The sequence below is a fragment of the Trachemys scripta genome, chromosome 17, assembly GCF_013100865.1.
Source record: "Trachemys scripta elegans isolate TJP31775 chromosome 17, CAS_Tse_1.0, whole genome shotgun sequence".
In the NCBI taxonomy this organism is placed as follows: Eukaryota; Metazoa; Chordata; order Testudines; family Emydidae; genus Trachemys; species Trachemys scripta.
Window position 1 is genome coordinate 14,846,777 of NC_048314.1, and position 17,187 is coordinate 14,863,963.

Here is a 17,187-nt window from a genome sequence, read left to right on the forward strand (position 1 = left end):
ACAAGCCCTCCCCTCTAGGCCTCATAGGCCCCGCTCTCTCTCTCTGGGTTAGCGATAGCCCTGAGCCCTCCAAATTTCTTCCTGGAGCGTCCAGCCCCTGATCCACTGGACCCTTTCAGGACCTGCAGGTATACTGCTTCCAAAGAAACAGTACACCCCAGCTTACCAGTTTCACCTCCGTTCACTGCTCTGCCTAACTCACAGTACTGAAATGTAGTATAAGTTTATATAACACAGCTTAGAGATTCAAATAAAAGTATTGGAAACAATTGGTTACATGTGAAATAAAATCATGACATGCATTCTTGAGCCTGGACTTAGTTAACCAGATACTCTCCTGTCTAATAAAGTATTGCTCACCCAAAATCCCTGCAGCGCTTTACAGTAACAGAGGCGGTGGCCCTTCTTTCATGAGACATGCACTTGATGAAGGAATCCCCACCAACCGCCACGAAGATGTTACACTCAACCATAACCGCCAGCTCTGCTAGCTCATTTCTAAAGCTCTCCTCCTCTTCCAAAGGTCTAGCAAAGAGTGCAGCCTGCTAATTCACCAAACCTCAATGTTGTTTATAAAGAAAGATCACAGGCACAGTTCGGTGACAAGGACACTCAGCTAGGTTTATTGCCTTCAAGGCATGGTCCTAGCGGCCCATAGGGGCTTCAGGTACACTAACACGAGTGCCCACTAGTAAGGAGCAGCACAGTCAGCAGTGGAAATTTCTCTCTTCCCTTTAGCCACACAAAGTTTTAAGGCAAGGTGCCCCAATGTTTATAGACTGAGACAAACAACTTACATACCACCTTATGTGTTTCATGACATCGGCTTGTCTCTCCTCTCCTCCCCCCCCTCCCCCCCCCGGTACCTTGCTGCAAATGTCTCAAGCAAATCATCCCTATTCATCATTGCTCTTACCTTGTGTCAGGTCAGGAAGTACCAGTGCTAATCTTTTGGAGTGTGTTCACATACATATCCAGTGACTAGTACTTCCTAGGAGTGCCTGTGTTTTAGCAATGCTAGCAGTACCTTTGCCAAGTTCGTGTACCAGAGTGTGAACTTGTAAGCATTTGCTTTAATACATGGCCTGACTTTGGTTCAGGCCTCAGGTCTTGCACCAGTCCCAGTGCTCTAGGCTCTCTCTCTTGCTCTCTACTAGGATCTGTGTATCACTGCTATATTTGTTCCTTTTTTAGGCTGAAGGACCTTCTGCTGTTCATCACCATCGTACTGATCGGCACTGGCTGGGCTTTCATTAAACATCCTTTCAGATAAAGACAAAAAGGTCTTTATGATTGTCATCCCACTACAGGTGAGGACAGAACTGGCAACAATTAGGATTAGGATTAAATGCTCCTAAAAGGTGGGTTCTAGCCTAAGGTCTCCCACATGATGATAAATTGCACTAGAGTACTGGTCATCAAGTGTAGCACAGCAAAGCTATTCCCAGAACAAGCCTATAAATGCAGTGATAGTACAGTGGAGCTCGAGTTGTAATCTCTTGAGTGTCTGTGGAGGAGGCAACGTCTGATCACTTGAGTGACTTTTTAACTTTCACCCATGTTGAATAGCAGATCCAAGGGACCAAATGGGCACTGACTGTCATGAAGTTGCATTCACTTACACTAGGGTTGAATTTGGCCCCTAGAATAGTGTTAAATTACTAAGCAGAGATCAGGGACTAGCTGCCCTATACCACTGAAATGAGGTTAGCAGAAGGAGTCTAGAATTGGAGGTCTCCAGGCTTTCAGGTCAAATATGCCCAATGTGTTCATAGTGGCCAGAATGCACCTCCTACTCCAGAAGTAGTAGTACTGGAGGCATCGGACAGTGGACCTTAGTCCTCTTACCTTGTAATCTAGCTTCCTGTTTTTTAAAAACCACAGCACAGATCTTGGATGCCATTGGGACACGCATAGAGCAGGAGAGGTGGGATGTGAAGCACAGAACATTGAGTCGTTCACTCAGTTTAGACAGACCAGGAGGCTGGCCCTCAGTACTGGCCCATCTGCTCCTTGTGTGTATTCAGTTCTATCTACATATTTAAATGAATAAGTTTGCTATTTCTTATTCCCATTGGCACTATAGATCAGCACAAGAAAAGAGTAACAAGGATTCTATTTATTCTTATATATCAGCAGAAATTATGTTCAGTCAATTACACCTGTGAAAATCCTTTGAAGGTGTCACTGAGCATATTATTTTTAGACAAAAGGGTGCAGTGTTGCTGAGCATAATTACAGGTGTTGATTCATGAGTGTCAGTGTGGGCTCTTTCTATGAGGGCAGACTGAGTTTGCAGAGCTGACAGCCCAAAAAAAACAACCAACCACAACTTTTTCCATGTAAAATGGGTGCACTTGATCTGGAGTCGCTGAGAGACAAAAATGGAGCCCCATGATGCCACTTTTAGTCTCTTTTTGTCGAGTGGTCCTGTGAAGCAGTGTTAATGTCTTGTTGTGTCCTGTAGGTCCTGGCAAATGTGGCATACATCATCCTAGAGTCAAGAGAAGAGGCAACAACTGACCATGGGCTGTGGAAACGAATTCTATTCCTGGTAGACCTACTGTGTTGTGGAGCCATCCTATTTCCAGTAATATGGTGAGTCATTGTGTACAATACGTGGCTTCTGTGGTCCTGATGGTTTAGGGCAGTGATTTTTTTCAAATGATGGGTTGCAACCTACAGGGGGTCACACAAGGTAATTGGGGAGGGGGGCAAGGGTCGCGAGGTGTTGCTTTTATTATAATTTAAAGCCAAGAAAATCAATCTGAGGCCTTTCAGAAGTGCTGAAGTCATTAGATACAGAAGCAGTTTTTTGTTTTAATGATCTAGGTTTGAAAGTCAGGCAACCAGATGTTAAATCAGTGGTGCTGGCTACGTCCAGTGGAAGACGCTATTTTCAGCCAGTATCTGTATTTATTTACCTCGCTTTACAAGGAACGATCCTATAAGGAACACTTCCCTGCCCTTCCTTCTACTCTACTTGGCAAGGAAATGTTGTTGGCTAAACAAAATCATGAACTGAATTATTTCTATCTTTGGTCCTTAAAAGAGGCATTTAGCCAGAATATTTGTCTGCTGAATTGCATTTTAGTCTTAATCAGACAAGCAGCTGGGCTTAAATGAGGAGACAAAGGAGCTTCTGGCTCCTTTGATTAGTAAAAGAAGAATGGCTCCCATATTTTGATCCTTAGTCCTCTTGATTTTTTTCCTGTAACAGAGAAAGGAACATAAACCTCGTGTATAATAAACTTCACAAGCCCATCATTGTAAATGCACACCTCTTGTGCAGATATTCCATGCCATACTCTAGAAAACTTCAGACTGCTCAGATATGGAGTTAAGCCTCATCTCCAGCTTGGCTAGTTGTATGGTTAAATTGGGTTGCCTTTGTGCAGTTCTAGTCCTTTGACAGAAGGCTATTTCAATTATCAGTGACATTTCCCCTGACACTGTAGAATGTCCTCCAGGAACTCCTAAATGCCTCTCTTCCCCATACCTTACCTCCCCTCGCCCCGCTCAAAAAAAATAAATAAAATAAAATACAACCAAACCAAACTTCAGGGTTTCCGCTAACAATGTTGTAAATACAATAATGTAAATAGAATGGGAGTGTTAACTTGCATGCTAAAGCTTTTTCTATAGTAAAAATGTATAAATACTTACTGTGACAATTCTTTCCAAATCCCTAACGTCAGAAACTGTTCTCATGACTTCTCTCGTTTCATCAACTTCTCTTGGTGAAAGAGACAGAGATGTACTCCAGTGACTAACCTTGTGCCTGCAACTTCTTGGAAGCAAAATCTTAGGGCAAGTTTATACTACAAAATTAAGTCGACCTCAGTTACCTCGACTAACAGCCACCGCTGTAATTAACTACTCTTTGTGCTGGCAGTGCATGTCCTCACCAGGAGCGCTTGCACCAATTTAAATGTCAGTGTGGAACATTGTGGGACAGCTTCTGAAAGACAGCCACAGTCGATGTAAGCAATGCAGTGTCTACACTGACACCACGTCGACCTAACTACATGGACTTAAGCACTACGTCTCTCACGGAGTTGGAGCGAGGCATGTCTACACTAGCACATTTGTCGGTATAACTTATGTCGCTCGGGGATGTGAAAAAAAACAAACCCTCTGAGCGACATAAGTTACACGGACAGGTGCGCCAGTGTGGACAGCACTATGTCTGCAGGAGATGCTCTTCTGTGGACATAGCTACTGCTGCTCATTGGAGATGGTTTAATTATGTCGATGGGAAAGCTCTCTCCCATCTGCATAGAGCAGCTACTCGAGTGATCTTACAGCGGTACAGCTGCATCAGTACAGCTGTGTCGCTGTAAGCTTGCTAGTGGAGACGGCCTTATTAAGTTGATGTAGTGAGCGAGTTACATTGGTGGGAACTGCATTTTAGTGTAGACAGTTACTGAGTTAGATCCACGTCAGCTACCTTACGTTGACCTAACTCTAGTGTAGACCAGGGCTTGCTTCCAGAAAGTTCTTATTTTTAATGAAATATTCTGTGGTGTTTTATCACAAATGCAGTGTCCCTCTGTTGCCAAGATGTTGACATAAATTGGCATTGAAATCTTGGTTTGAAATCCAGATCCACCCTTATGTGGATAGTTTCATTTAAACCAGTAGGATGACTCATGTGAGCAAGAGACAAGTTGGGTGAGGTAATATCTTTTATTGACCAACTTCTTTTGGTGAAAGCCACATAGAGCTCTTCTTCAGGTCTGGGAAAGATACTCCAGTCGCAACAAAACACAAGGTGGAACAGGTAGTTTAGCATAAGTAGTTAGCACATATTGTCAGGGACCATACAAGGTAGAGTAGCCCATTAGCACCTCTTCAGTCATAGGACAAAAAGAGGCAGTTAGTGGGTTACAGATTGTGGTAATAAGCCGTAAATCCTGTTCAATTCATGATTTTTTAGTGTCCGCAGACTAATGAATTTAAGCTCCCAGGTTCATCTTTTGAAAGTGTTTGTGCTGGTTTCCTTTGAGGATGAGGATTGATAAGTCAGATAAAGAACGATCACTTTGTGTACCTTGTTCACCCACAGGTGATAGGGTGTGTGTGTGTGTTTTTTTTTTTTTTTTAAATCATGTGAGCAGACGAATGGGACTGGGTCCTTGAGATGTCATTCCTGCAGAGTGGCTTCTGTTGCTGCAGCATACTGCCTGCTTGGAGCCATAAGCGGCGATCACCCTCTTCAGTGAAAAGGGTTTAAAAGAGCAATAATATGCTAACCTCTTGACATTACTTTAAGTAGTAGCAAAAGAGCTTTCTCCTACCAGTGGAACCTATATTAAATGGATAATATCCCAGTGTCTCATCCCTACCCCTTACATGTAGCTTTCATAGGGTAATGCAGAACTTAGATGTCATTTTCCAATTCAGCAGAGGGCACTCTGGTACAGGAAACCCTAAAATATCTGTCTTGAGGAGGTGGTAGTGAAGTGCATGCAGTGTAAAACATGCTGTAGACCAGGGGTCAGCAACCTTTCAGAAGTGGTGTGCCGAGTCTTCATTTATTCACTTTAATTTAAGGTTTCGTGTGCCAGTCATACATTTTAACGTTTTTAGAAGGTCTCTTTCTATAAGTGTATAATATATAACTAAACTATTGTTGTATGTAAAGTAAATAAGGTTTTTAAAATGTTTAAGAAGCTTCATTTAAAATTAAATTAAAATGCAGAGGCCCCCCACCCACCCCCCGGACCGGTGGCCAGGACCCGAGTAGTTTGAGTGCCACTGAAAATCAGCTCGTGTGCCGCCTTTGGCACACATGCCATAGGTTGCCTACCCCTGCTGTAGACACTTAAGCAAGAAGATACTGTCCATGCTACAAAGCTTGCTGAACTCTGACAGTGTTTATTTGTAATGTTATAAGTCAAAGTAATGATTACAAAGATGGGTACAGTATTTTGAGATTTAAGGATGAAAAGCACCACGGAAGTGTTAAAATTACTACTGGAAATGGATATAAGAGCTGCTACCATAAATTATCTAACACAAATATCACTATTAATGATTTCTAATGGGACAATCTACCATGCTGCCCCAGAAGATAAAACACACTTAAAAAGGAATTCATTGTACTTGTCCTCCTCCCTGCATCTGGTTTGGTTTGCATCCACCTTTTGTCTCAACGTATGCTTAGATGAGGGGTAGGCAACCTATGGCACAGGTGCTGAAGGCGGCACGTGAGCTGATTTTCAGTGGCACGCACACTGCCTGGGTCCTGGCCACCAGTCCGGGGGGCTTTGCATTTTAATTTAGTTTTAAATAAAGCTTCTTAAACATTTTAGAAACCTTATTTACTTTACATACAACAATAGTTTAGTTATATATTATAGACTTGTAGAAAGAGACCTTCTAAAAACATTAAGATGTATTACTGGCGTGCAAAACCTTAACTTAGAGTGAAGAAATGAAGACTCAGCACACCGCTTCTGAAAGGTTGCCAACCCCTGGCTTAGATTGTAAGATCTTTGGGTCAGGGTCACTTTGTGTGGTGCTTATTCTTAATTGTGACCTCTAGGTGCTACTGCAATACAAATAACGTGTGTGTGTGTGTGTGTGTGTGTGTGTGTGTGTGTGTGCGCGCGCGCGTGCATGAGCGTGCTCAAGGTAGAATCACTGTTTGCTTGTAATGAGCTATGTAAATACATAGATGCTGACAATTCAGTATCTGGGGCCTGGCTGCAATGATCAAACCCTAGATTTGTGTGGCCTGAAGTAATGCCGGTAGACCCCCCACAGCTTGCAGTTGACTATTTTTTCACCAGATGGTGCTATGGAGTTTGCTCAGTGTCCAGATGCACTGACGAAAACAGAAAGGTGAAGCAGCTGACATCAAGGCTGCTCAACATGAGGCGCTTAAGAGTTGCCAACAGTAAAATGTGAGGCACAGGATCAAGATTCAAATAAAATCTGAACGCTGCTATCCATCTTTTTTCCAAGTACTTATTTGTATAACTCCAACCATTGTGTCATAGTGAGCAAAAGAATCCTGCAAATTCAGGGATTCCCTGTCATTGCAAAATCTCTGGATAATACTTGAAACTACGAAGGAAATGTGTTGCTTTTTGTTCTTCCTCTGCCACCCCTTTGTCTCCCCTACTATAGTGTATCTCTCTCTCCATAGCCAAATGGCCAACCAGCTGCTGCTAATAAAAAAGAGCAGCTAAAGAAATAGTGTGCCAGGAAAAAATATTGCTTAGTCTTAGTTTGTGGCAGGAGCAGCTGCCACTGTGATGGGATGATGTGGCCTCACTTGCCAGATCCAAATGTTTTTCATTAAAGGCAGAGTAATTATGCTGCTGTTGATAGGATTCTTGGGCTCCAAATTAGAATCTTCAGTTAAGTAATTAACAGGAAAGTGGGGCCAGCAGCAGAATTTTGCTGATGGGTCCCACCCTGGATAACTCTTTCAAAGATGAAGGATAATTTGGTCTGCCTTATAATCAAAGTGAAATGAGTTTGCGCTTGTTTTATACAAGTATATGCCTATCTGTCATGATACAGGGAAAATGAGACGGGCTTTTAAATAGCAAACGTTGACTGTAAATTCATTAGAATTCTTTCATGAATTAAAATGGTCTCTCCTTTTTAAGTAGTGAAAGTGACTAGATCCTTCCATCACGCAGCCTAGCTGCTGTGCTGCGTACTCTGTGATTAGAATGGATTGGATCTTGCACAGGCAGACACAGTCCTGGTTGGACTGCCTATTCCCTGCCAGGATTTAATGTCTGTTATTACCTCTAAAGCTGCTTCCCCTATTTCTCTCTTCACTACTTTGTAGGGCATTTGGGAATTTACACCAGAAATTCAATAGCCATTTCCCCTGGCATTTGGTCCTTTTGGCAACCTTCCCACTGATGAAGAAGACTTCGCCCCTTTAAGGAAATATTTTTAAAATCTTGGTCACAGAGAAGCCTTCAGAACTACCAAACCTGGTAGCCCAGGCACTCGACGACTTAGTATCCTGGCAGTTTTGCCTGCCCACATGTCTACTAAGCTGCAAGTCTGACCCTTTTCCAGCCACAGCTCAACATGTTGATTAGGTAGTAACCCCAGGAGCCTGGCACAGTCGTGACTGCAGTCTGACTGGAATAGAAAATGAAGTAAAAGGCTGTCTGACAAATAATTCTATTTGCCATGGTCACAGCTGTGCTTACAAGCCCAGTGGGTTCACTTACCCAGAACTATTTAAAAAGCCCACTAAATGCTGAGGTGGCTGAGCTAATTAATGAGAATTAATTGCAGCCTGCATGAATCTCTGGAAGAAGTAATAACAATGGCCATGTGGCTTTTGTCTTATGCTCATCGCTGTCCCAGGACAATTTAGATTTTGCTGGAGGTGGTTCAGATATAAAGCGTCTCCAATTGGGTGCGTTATTCTGCCTCGTCTGAGGTGCTCCTTCCATTCTCTTAAAGCAAAATGGCTGGCTTCTGCCCAGGTTACTGGTTGGCCTGCAGAGCAGTGGGATACAAACATCCAACTGGGCTAGGTTGGTTTCTCTCTTCCTATCACTTGACAGATAACTCTAGTGCATTTTAGAGCTTTCTTACCTCCCCTTCTTTAAACTTAAGCAAAAGCCTCACTGCATCTCCTCTAGTCCGTTTCCCCCACCTGCACAGCCTCCTCCAAATCCTTGCTTTCCTTTTATTCTGCAGCTATTGATGATTGCAAATGTGTCATTTACAAATCTGAAGACGCGAGCATAGGAAACTCCCCAAAGGATTAAGGGGAGCAATCCTGACAAGTCTAGTGGAATCATTTATTTAGCTGGTGGATCACTTATCTGCAATCTCATTCTAGTCTCCATCCCTCACAACTAGAACTGTGAGGGGAGAGGGAAGAGATAGGAATACAGTTCTGTAGATTATCTACCCTTCCTATGTTGCGACTGTCATTTAAATTCTCAATAGCTATACGTGGCCCTCTGTTTATACTGTAGGATGACTGGGCTTAAAGCCCTCTCTGTCTTTCCAGGGGGAGAAAATAATCCAGCTGCAGTCTTTCTTCTGCCCCTCTCCTGTGTATGTGTGGAGGGACGTGGAACTTGGTGCAGTCTGGTCACGAACTGTTAGCAATTTTGCTGAAGCACTGCAGCATGCCCTGGTTGGCAGCAGTATTAGAGGAAATATGTTGCAGCTAATAGCTGCTGGGCACTGTTCCCTTTGTGCTGTGCAGTGGGCAAATCAGTTCCCGCACACTTGCCCACCCCCGCCCCATGGAAAAAAACCTTGATCACCCTCCACATTGAGACTCTACTGCTGCTGCCGCAATACATAAAAACACTGCAAACTGAAGGGCCCAGTCCTGCAAGCTGCTGAATGCCCTCTGCTCCTAACAACGTGTGGTGCTTTGCAGGATCTGGCCCTAAGACACCTCTGCAGGTCTTTGTGAAAAAGAAACCACACCCATGGATGTATGCTAACATCTAAAATCTTGAGACGATACAGCCTGGCGCTAATAAAGCATCTAGACCATAACTGATATCAGCACTGGAGGATCTGAGTTAACATTAATAAGGGGAGTAGGGCTGTATTGTTCCACTGTCTCCAGTACTGCAAATACAGGTGTCAAATGCAAGTCTAGGCTATAGGTTGTATGACTGCCTCATGTTTGAGATGATAAAATTGTTTATCCTATGCTCTGGGCTTGCTTTCTCATGAGTGTGCACCTCTTAAATTAGGTGTTTGGGATAAAAGCTCCTTTTTGTTGTTGTTTGTTTGTTTGTTGTTTCCCCTAACAGAGGTTAAAGGGGTTAATCTGTGACCTTTTCTGTTGCTTATGCTTGGTGCCAGAGACAAATGTAATACTAATTTCCAATCTAGTTGTTGAGTCCGTTTCCATTCTGGCATAGGAATGTACTGTATCTTCAGTGATTATTGGCTCCTGCTTTCCTGAGTTATTCTTTGATTAGACTTCAGGGAGTAAATGTGTGTTCATCCTTGAAAATGGGAAATAGTTCAGGAAACTTCCAGTGTATTCTTTGGTATTGGCATGGGGGAATTAAATCTCTCTAATGCATCAGGACTGGCACAGCATGCAATGCTTTCTAGTGGTGTTCTTTAGCTGCCTTACTACTGTATGCAGTGTTGTTGTAGCCGTGCTGATATTAGAGACCAGGTGGGTGAAGTAATAATATCTCTTTATTCCCAGGCCTGTGTAAGCTCAAAAGCTTCTCTCTCTCTCTCACCAGCAGAAGTGGTCCAATAAAAGATATTACCTCACCCATCTTGCCTTATACTGTTAATTCTAGATGCTTTATGGCTTGTCCTTGCATATTGTACAGTTGTCTGGAGTTGATCTGCTTGTACCCTAAGTTCTTCTATTGCTATTACATAAATATTCTGAAAAGGTCAGATTGTCCATCACAGCCAAGCACGTTGGCAGACAGTAGTTTTTTTATGAATCAATCTGACCCTTTTCCATCTTGTAGCCTGTTACAGCATTTGAAATTAGCATAGTAGGCACTCAGAGAGTGAGACAGAGTCTGATTTCCAGAGTTTTGTGTTGTCAGTTTTGATCACTGCAGCTCAGAATATATATAGCAGATGCAAGCTGTAAAATGGAAAGGAGATGGAGAGGGAAACCTATAGAGGCAAGATGTGCAAGGGGGTTTTACACAGCCATGAGACACAACTTAGTCAGCTTTCATTGTCTTGCTGTTAAATTTTAGAATCTCTACTCTTGTTCTCACAGTTGCGAGGCTTAGTAATTTGCTCAATGGTAGGTTCATTAGAATGCTTTGTGGATCAGAAGTTGAGACCCTAATTCGGGTTTGAAGTGTAGAAGTTGTCCTTTACTTTCTAGGTGCTAAATTGTGTTCTATATAAAAAGTACAGTAGTGTTCATCCTCCACGGAACTTGAAGCCAGTGCTGCTCTGAGAATCCATACAGATGGCACAAAGAGTGTCCCTGATAGTCTGTACTCCAGAAGCCAAGTGAGCTGTATTTGTGAAACATCCAATCATAGAATATCAGGGTTGGATGGGACCTCAGGAGGTCATCTAGTCCAACCCCCTGCTCAAAGCAGGACCAATCCCCGGACAGATTTTTGCCCCGGATCCCTAAATGGTCCCCTCAAGGATTGAACTCACAACCCTGGGGTTAGAAGGCCAATGCTCAAACCACTGAGCTAGTCCTCCTGCTTCCTCCCCCTCCCCCATCTCAGACCTATTAACAGGGATTCAAATGTGGATCTTGCATGCTGACTTCTTGAATGCTTTAATCATGTGGAGGCAGACTATGGAGTTCTTGGTCACTAGATTTTGATACTGGTATCCAGGGCCAGCTCTGGCTTTTTGGCCGCCCAGGCAACAACAACAACAAAAACCTGCGGCGCGGCCAGAGCCAGGGTGCAGGGGGACTCCCTGCACTGCAGATGTGCCCCGGCTAGTCGGGGGGGGGGGGGGGGGGGGGGGGGGGGAGAAAGAAGGGGGGGGGCCAGGGCTTCAGCGGGGGGCTGCCACACGGCCCCGACTTCTGCGCCGCCTGCTGCTGCGCCGCTCCGGTCGGCTGGGAGGGAAGGACGCGAGCTGCCCTGTCGGGCTTGCTGCAGGGCGCTCCCGTCCTCCACGCCGCCGCCCCCTACAGGGTGGCCGGAGCGGAACGAACACACACACACACACACACACACACACACACACACACACACACACACAAAAGCGGCCGTGTTGCCCTAGGATTAGGCGGAATGCCGCCTCGAACAATCTGCTGCCCCAAGCACCAGCTTGCTCGGCTGGTGCCTGGAGCGGCCCTGCTGGTATCTCACTTTAAATCCAGTTGGCATTGTCTTAGTTGTGCTCAGTGTAGTGGGAACTTAGAACCCAACTCTGCGTCCAGGGAGGTGGCCAAAGGTGACACATTTGACTTGGAGGCCTTTCCCATTAAAAGGTACACTTCTTGTCACAGCTGTGACAACATGGCTGCCCTAATGATGCTGCATTGCTTCCCTGTGTATCTGTCTCTGTCTGCCATGCTGTCTCCCCTCCCTCCATTCGTGCTACCTTGTAGAGTGTGAGGCTACATTAACAACGTGTTAACCCATGAGGGCTCAGCCTAATGCTAGTTCATCATTTAGCAGTAAGGCATTCCCTGGGAAATATCCCACCGTCTTCCACCGTCTAACTACACCACCTCAACCAAGCTTCATAATCATCATGGCTGTGAACAGTATTAAATTGTTTGTTTCAAACTTATACTGTGTGTGTGTGTGTATATATATATATCTATATCTATATATAGATAGATATAAAAAAAAATACATATAATATGGTTTTTTGTCTGGTGAAAAAAATTTCCCTGGAACCTAACCCCCTCCCCCATTTACATTAATTCTTACGGGGAAATTGGATTCGCTTAACATCGTTTCGCTTAAAGTCACATTTTTCAGGACCATAACTACAACGTTAAGTGAGGAGTTAGTGTATTAAAGCTTGCTTATGGGAGATGTCACAAATGTCACTTCAGATTGGTTTAAGGATGTCATGTCTGGTTAAACTTAAAATCCAGTTAAGTTTAGCCATTGCAAAAAGCATTTCTTGCCATGTAAACCTTTAAGATGCTGTCTGAACTGACTGAGTGTAGCTTTCTTGACAGACACTAAACACACTTTCTGTAGGCTTGACAGATTTGCTCTCTTCTTTGAAGCCTGCATGGAATCCGGACTGGCAACCTACATTATTCAGTTGCTTTGAAAGCAAATTATATCTGTGTACACTGCCAATGTAGGTTATAGCACTTGGGACCCTTTGCCATTCTTGAGGTCACTAAAGCACCAGGAGGCCACGTGCGTTATTCCTGCACCACCTGTAAGAGCTTGAAACTCAAACCAAGTTTGACAGCTGCTCCATCTGTTGCTGATCTCCATTTCTGATTCACATCAGTATGTGCTGCATTCAGTAAGAACCTATATAACCTTTCCAATCAACAAGCCGTTTAGCTCCAGGGCCTTAGCTTATATAGTTTGTGACTAAAATGCAAGGATCTGTCATGAGTGCTCTGCGGCTGCTTATTACTGCAAATACCACTCTTAAATTATGGCTGGAGCATGACTGACTGGTACAGGAAAAAGCTTCACTGCTGTAATTTTTTTACCCCTCTTGCCTGACATGGTGCACCTTGAAGCATTTCTCAGAGAAACCCAGATTAGCTATTCTAAGACTTTGCCATTTTAAATTCCACGCATCTTGAACTGGCACAGCTGAGCTCAGTGACTTCAGCTGACACTGTGGATAAAGTGTTCTGATGTGCTTTTGATCCATCTCATTTCACAGGGTTTGTGGTGTCTGGCTATGCAGAGTACCAGCGCATGTCCCTAAATTAGTAAAAATCCTCCTTCCTGTACCCCATTCTGTCTGAATGGACCCAGTGGTGATCAGTCACTGGTACATATGAGACATTCATTTGGTGATGCTGGTTGGAGTTGGGGAGAAAAGAGGGAGGTGTGAGGGACTGTTTGCCATGTGTTCATGGCACATGAGAAATCTTAACATGCGCCAGCAGGAGCAGACCATCTTGTCCCTGAGGCTTGTAGGAATGCAGTGGAGACAACACAATCTACCCTTAAGGAGTGGGGAAAGTGCAGCTGTAACAGGTGTGGGAGACTGAAACACAAGTCATCAGGAACTGGTGCAGATGTGCTAGCTGTCTCATGACAGCAGTCTAACAATCAGGTAGACAAGGAATTTGGAGGGGTGGGGGGGAGAGAGAGGAGGATTTCTGATTTCTATTTAAAACCTGTTACATTAAAAGTTTCTGGCTTCTAGATCCGTGCTGCTTCTGAATTCTAATCCTAGCTCTGATCCAGACATTTTTGGTGGCATTGGGCACCCCTCTCTGCTTTGGTTTTCTTTGTCCACAAAAATGGAGATATTTATTTACTGATCTGTCAAGTGTTGGAGGATTAAAATGTTTGAAATGCTATAAGGCCTAGATAATGTGTAAAGCATCAGCTTTAGAAATGGAGATTTCTTTCTAACAACATTCTCAGTGGAGAAAACAAACCTTCAAATATGATTTGCCAAAAGATGCAGAAGAGACTCCTTGCTCTGTACAAGCTGAAAGAACAGAAAGGAGAATAGATGTTAAACTGCAAAAATGTGCTCTTTTGCTGTACAGAATGCCGTGGGAGACATGCCTTTGCAGTGGGGTGGGGATGTAGATGATAGCCAGCTGCACTGTGGTAAAACATGACCCTTGGACCATGAAGTGTACACTGCCCTTTCTGGGGGGAAAATGTTTGTGGTGGCTTCATGTTCCCCTTAGGTCTAGGCAGTGGGGTTCCCCATTAAGGACCCGGGACTGCGTTAAGAACTTATCCAATGAACGGATCAATCACTCGTATTTTGTCTTAAAGGATCTTGTCTCCTCTGGGGAAATTATTTGATCAAGCTAAAATTCCTGGAATCTGGAGTGCCCCGTACTAATTGTCAGCCCTTTCCCCGTTCTCTGCCCCTTTTTTCAACAACCACAGTAATGTGTGAGTGCTACTGCAGGAACTGGAGAATGATTCTACTCCGTAAGACTTGTGTGAGCTGGGAGGGAGGCAGGCTGCCCTCTGCAGCCACCCATATTTCATACAAAGGAGACTCAGGTTGCTTCCCTGACTCTGCTGACCTGGGACAGATGCATCTCTCTGAGAAGTGAGCATGAGGTGGGGTCAGTTCTTAGATTGTTTATGTTCAGGGCACCCCCAACTTGATTTTGAAAGCTGCATCGATTAAAATGTTCAGAAGATGTCATAGACCCTGCAGATTCAGCTGGTGAGACCACTTCATCCCACAGCTGTTGGCTTATGACCAGAGTAGTCTAAACCAAGTACTGAATGACACTTCCCTCAGTATTTCACCCTACAGGACACTGGCCTAATAATAATGGGAACCACAATAATGAAGGCAAGTTTAGATCATGGATTGTAACCCCTCTGATAAAGTTCTTGCTGTCTTTTGGCTTATCCCAAGCAATTTCCTCTGGCTATAAATGTGTATTTCCCCACTACAGTACACTCTCATTCCTCATCCCACTGAGAGATTTTTCCTTTTCTCTGTTGCTTGCTAAGGACACTCAGGAGTGAAAGCATTGTTTGCATTTATTGTCACTGAACTGCTTCCATGAGATCCAAACTTTGCTCTTAAAACCACTGCACGCTGTCTCTTGTTTAGTAGTGGCCAGCTCCATTTAAAAACCTAACAATCAGATCCTCCAGAGACTGTGGCAGAAAATCTGGTTTATAATTGACACTGTTAACCTGTCCAGGGTCTGCATTTTTTTAAATGCTCAGCTCTCTCTCTTGAGGGCTTGTCTACCTGGGGAAATGTACTGATGTAGTTACACTAATAGAACACCCTGTGTAGACACTTATTTCAAAACAAGTGGCTTTTTCTGGTTTAGCTTATGTTACTGTGCATAAATAGACTGGTATATTTCCCTGTGTAGACAAGCCCTGAGAGGCCTGTTATTTAGGTGGCTTGTATTAACATGTTTCCTAATGGCCTTGTGTGTTCTTTCCACATCAGCTATTATCCTAGCAAAGCTGAAGCTGTTCAGACATTACTACATTATGGTGAGTAAGAAACTTATATGTGTGTGTGTGTGTGTGTGTGTGTCTGTCTGTCTGTCTGTGAGCAGGGCTTGAAGTGAATAAAAATGGGTTAGAAAGCCATTCTGGACCTACTTCGGTGGATTATTATTTAGATTATTTCAGGAGAATCTAGAGGCTCCAAACGAAATGGGGGACCTGTTGTGCTAGTTATTGTAGAGAGACAGTAAGAATGGTCCCCGTCCTGAAGAAATCAGTTTACTGAAATTCTTTGCTTTCAAAAAAAAAATCAGATTTTCGCCCGTCTTCCTAAAACTGCACAAAGTTCTGAACCAATAGCTATAAGAGGTTGAATCACCTACAAAATGTTGGTGTTGAAGCTTGAGGACAACTTATAGACCAGCCCTCAGTGCAAATATATAACTTAAAATGTAGACAGACGTAGGAACATTGCATAGCACTGTACCTAACCACCGCTATAGATGCAACTAGGTCCACAGAAGAATGTTGATCTAGCTACCTCCACTTGGGTAGGCAAATTACCTTCAGTGACTGGAAAAAACCCTTCTATATCTGTAGGAAACATCTGCAGCGCCCGTAGTGTAGACATGGCCTAAATTTTGTAGCTGATTATTTGAATGGCAATAGCCTGCTAATGTGCTTAACTGGATGTCTGAATAGCTACAGAAGTCAGAGATGGAAAAAGACCCCGTAGGCCACTGTATCCACCTCCCACTGCCACGGAGAACTGTTCCTTACAGTCTTTCTCCAGGTGCTGTTCAGTCTAATTTGTAATGTCCTTAGCAGTAGGGTTTGCATCCTTAATGACCTTGGGTAAGTCACTTAGTTGCTCTGTCCCTTAGTTCCCCACCTGTAAAACGGGGATTATACATGTCCCTTCTGAGGGGTGTTGGGGGTGATAAGTGTTGCCAATTGCACGGCACTCAGATAATAGTCACCACGGTTGGTTGAGAAAGGAGTTTGTAAGTACCTTAGAGTAAAGGCAAGTTGAGAACAGTCAGATACTTTCAGGTCATGGTGATGCCATGCTCTGGCACCTTGACAGGCTGTTAAAACTCTCCTCTCACTTTTCCAGCTGAAAATAACTTGCCTTCTTTCCCTAGTGGCAGTATCCCCCTGGTTGTCTTTAAATTGGATCTGCTATTTGTAATATTTACTAACTTTCCTCCAGAGACAGACTGAGCTTTGCTGACTGCACTGTTGGGCTTAGAACAATGTAGTGTAAACATACTAAAAATTAAGCTTGGGGCCAAATTGTGCCTTGGGATACATGCATGCAGGTCCTGTTGAAGTCAATGGAAGCTGCGCACACACATCCCAAGAGAGAACTGACCTCTTAGTAGTTTTCACTTGCCTGCTTTCAAACATTTTTCATAACCCATAGGGGTAATAGACTATGCTCTTGATTTTGGTAGTCTATGGAAACTCTTGTATGTTCCCACTGAAATGTAAGGGACTCTTTTATATGTGAGTAATAGGTTGAGTCATTTAGATTTCAAGTCACAGAATTGTCCCTCGTCTTATGTGTCAAATAGTGTCATAACCCTAATGAGACATATTTCCCAGGTAACTCTTTGCTTGAAATATTTCTTCATTGAAT

At 43.7% G+C, this 17,187-nt stretch overlaps 1 protein-coding gene across 1 annotated transcript in view; it reads left to right on the forward strand.

Annotated features, from left to right (window-relative positions):
• The window catches only part of GPR107 (G protein-coupled receptor 107), a gene marked incomplete at its 5' end in the record, with an annotated part of 52,687 nt that overhangs the window by 19,784 nt on the left and 15,716 nt on the right, over positions 1–17,187 (forward strand). Inside the window, 6 exon segments of the mRNA XM_034752017.1 lie at positions 1,158–1,260; positions 1,262–1,310; positions 2,468–2,598; positions 12,792–12,815; positions 13,425–13,444; positions 15,544–15,590. Of these exon segments, the coding sequence (XP_034607908.1) occupies positions 1,158–1,260; positions 1,262–1,310; positions 2,468–2,598; positions 12,792–12,815; positions 13,425–13,444; positions 15,544–15,590 (374 nt within the window).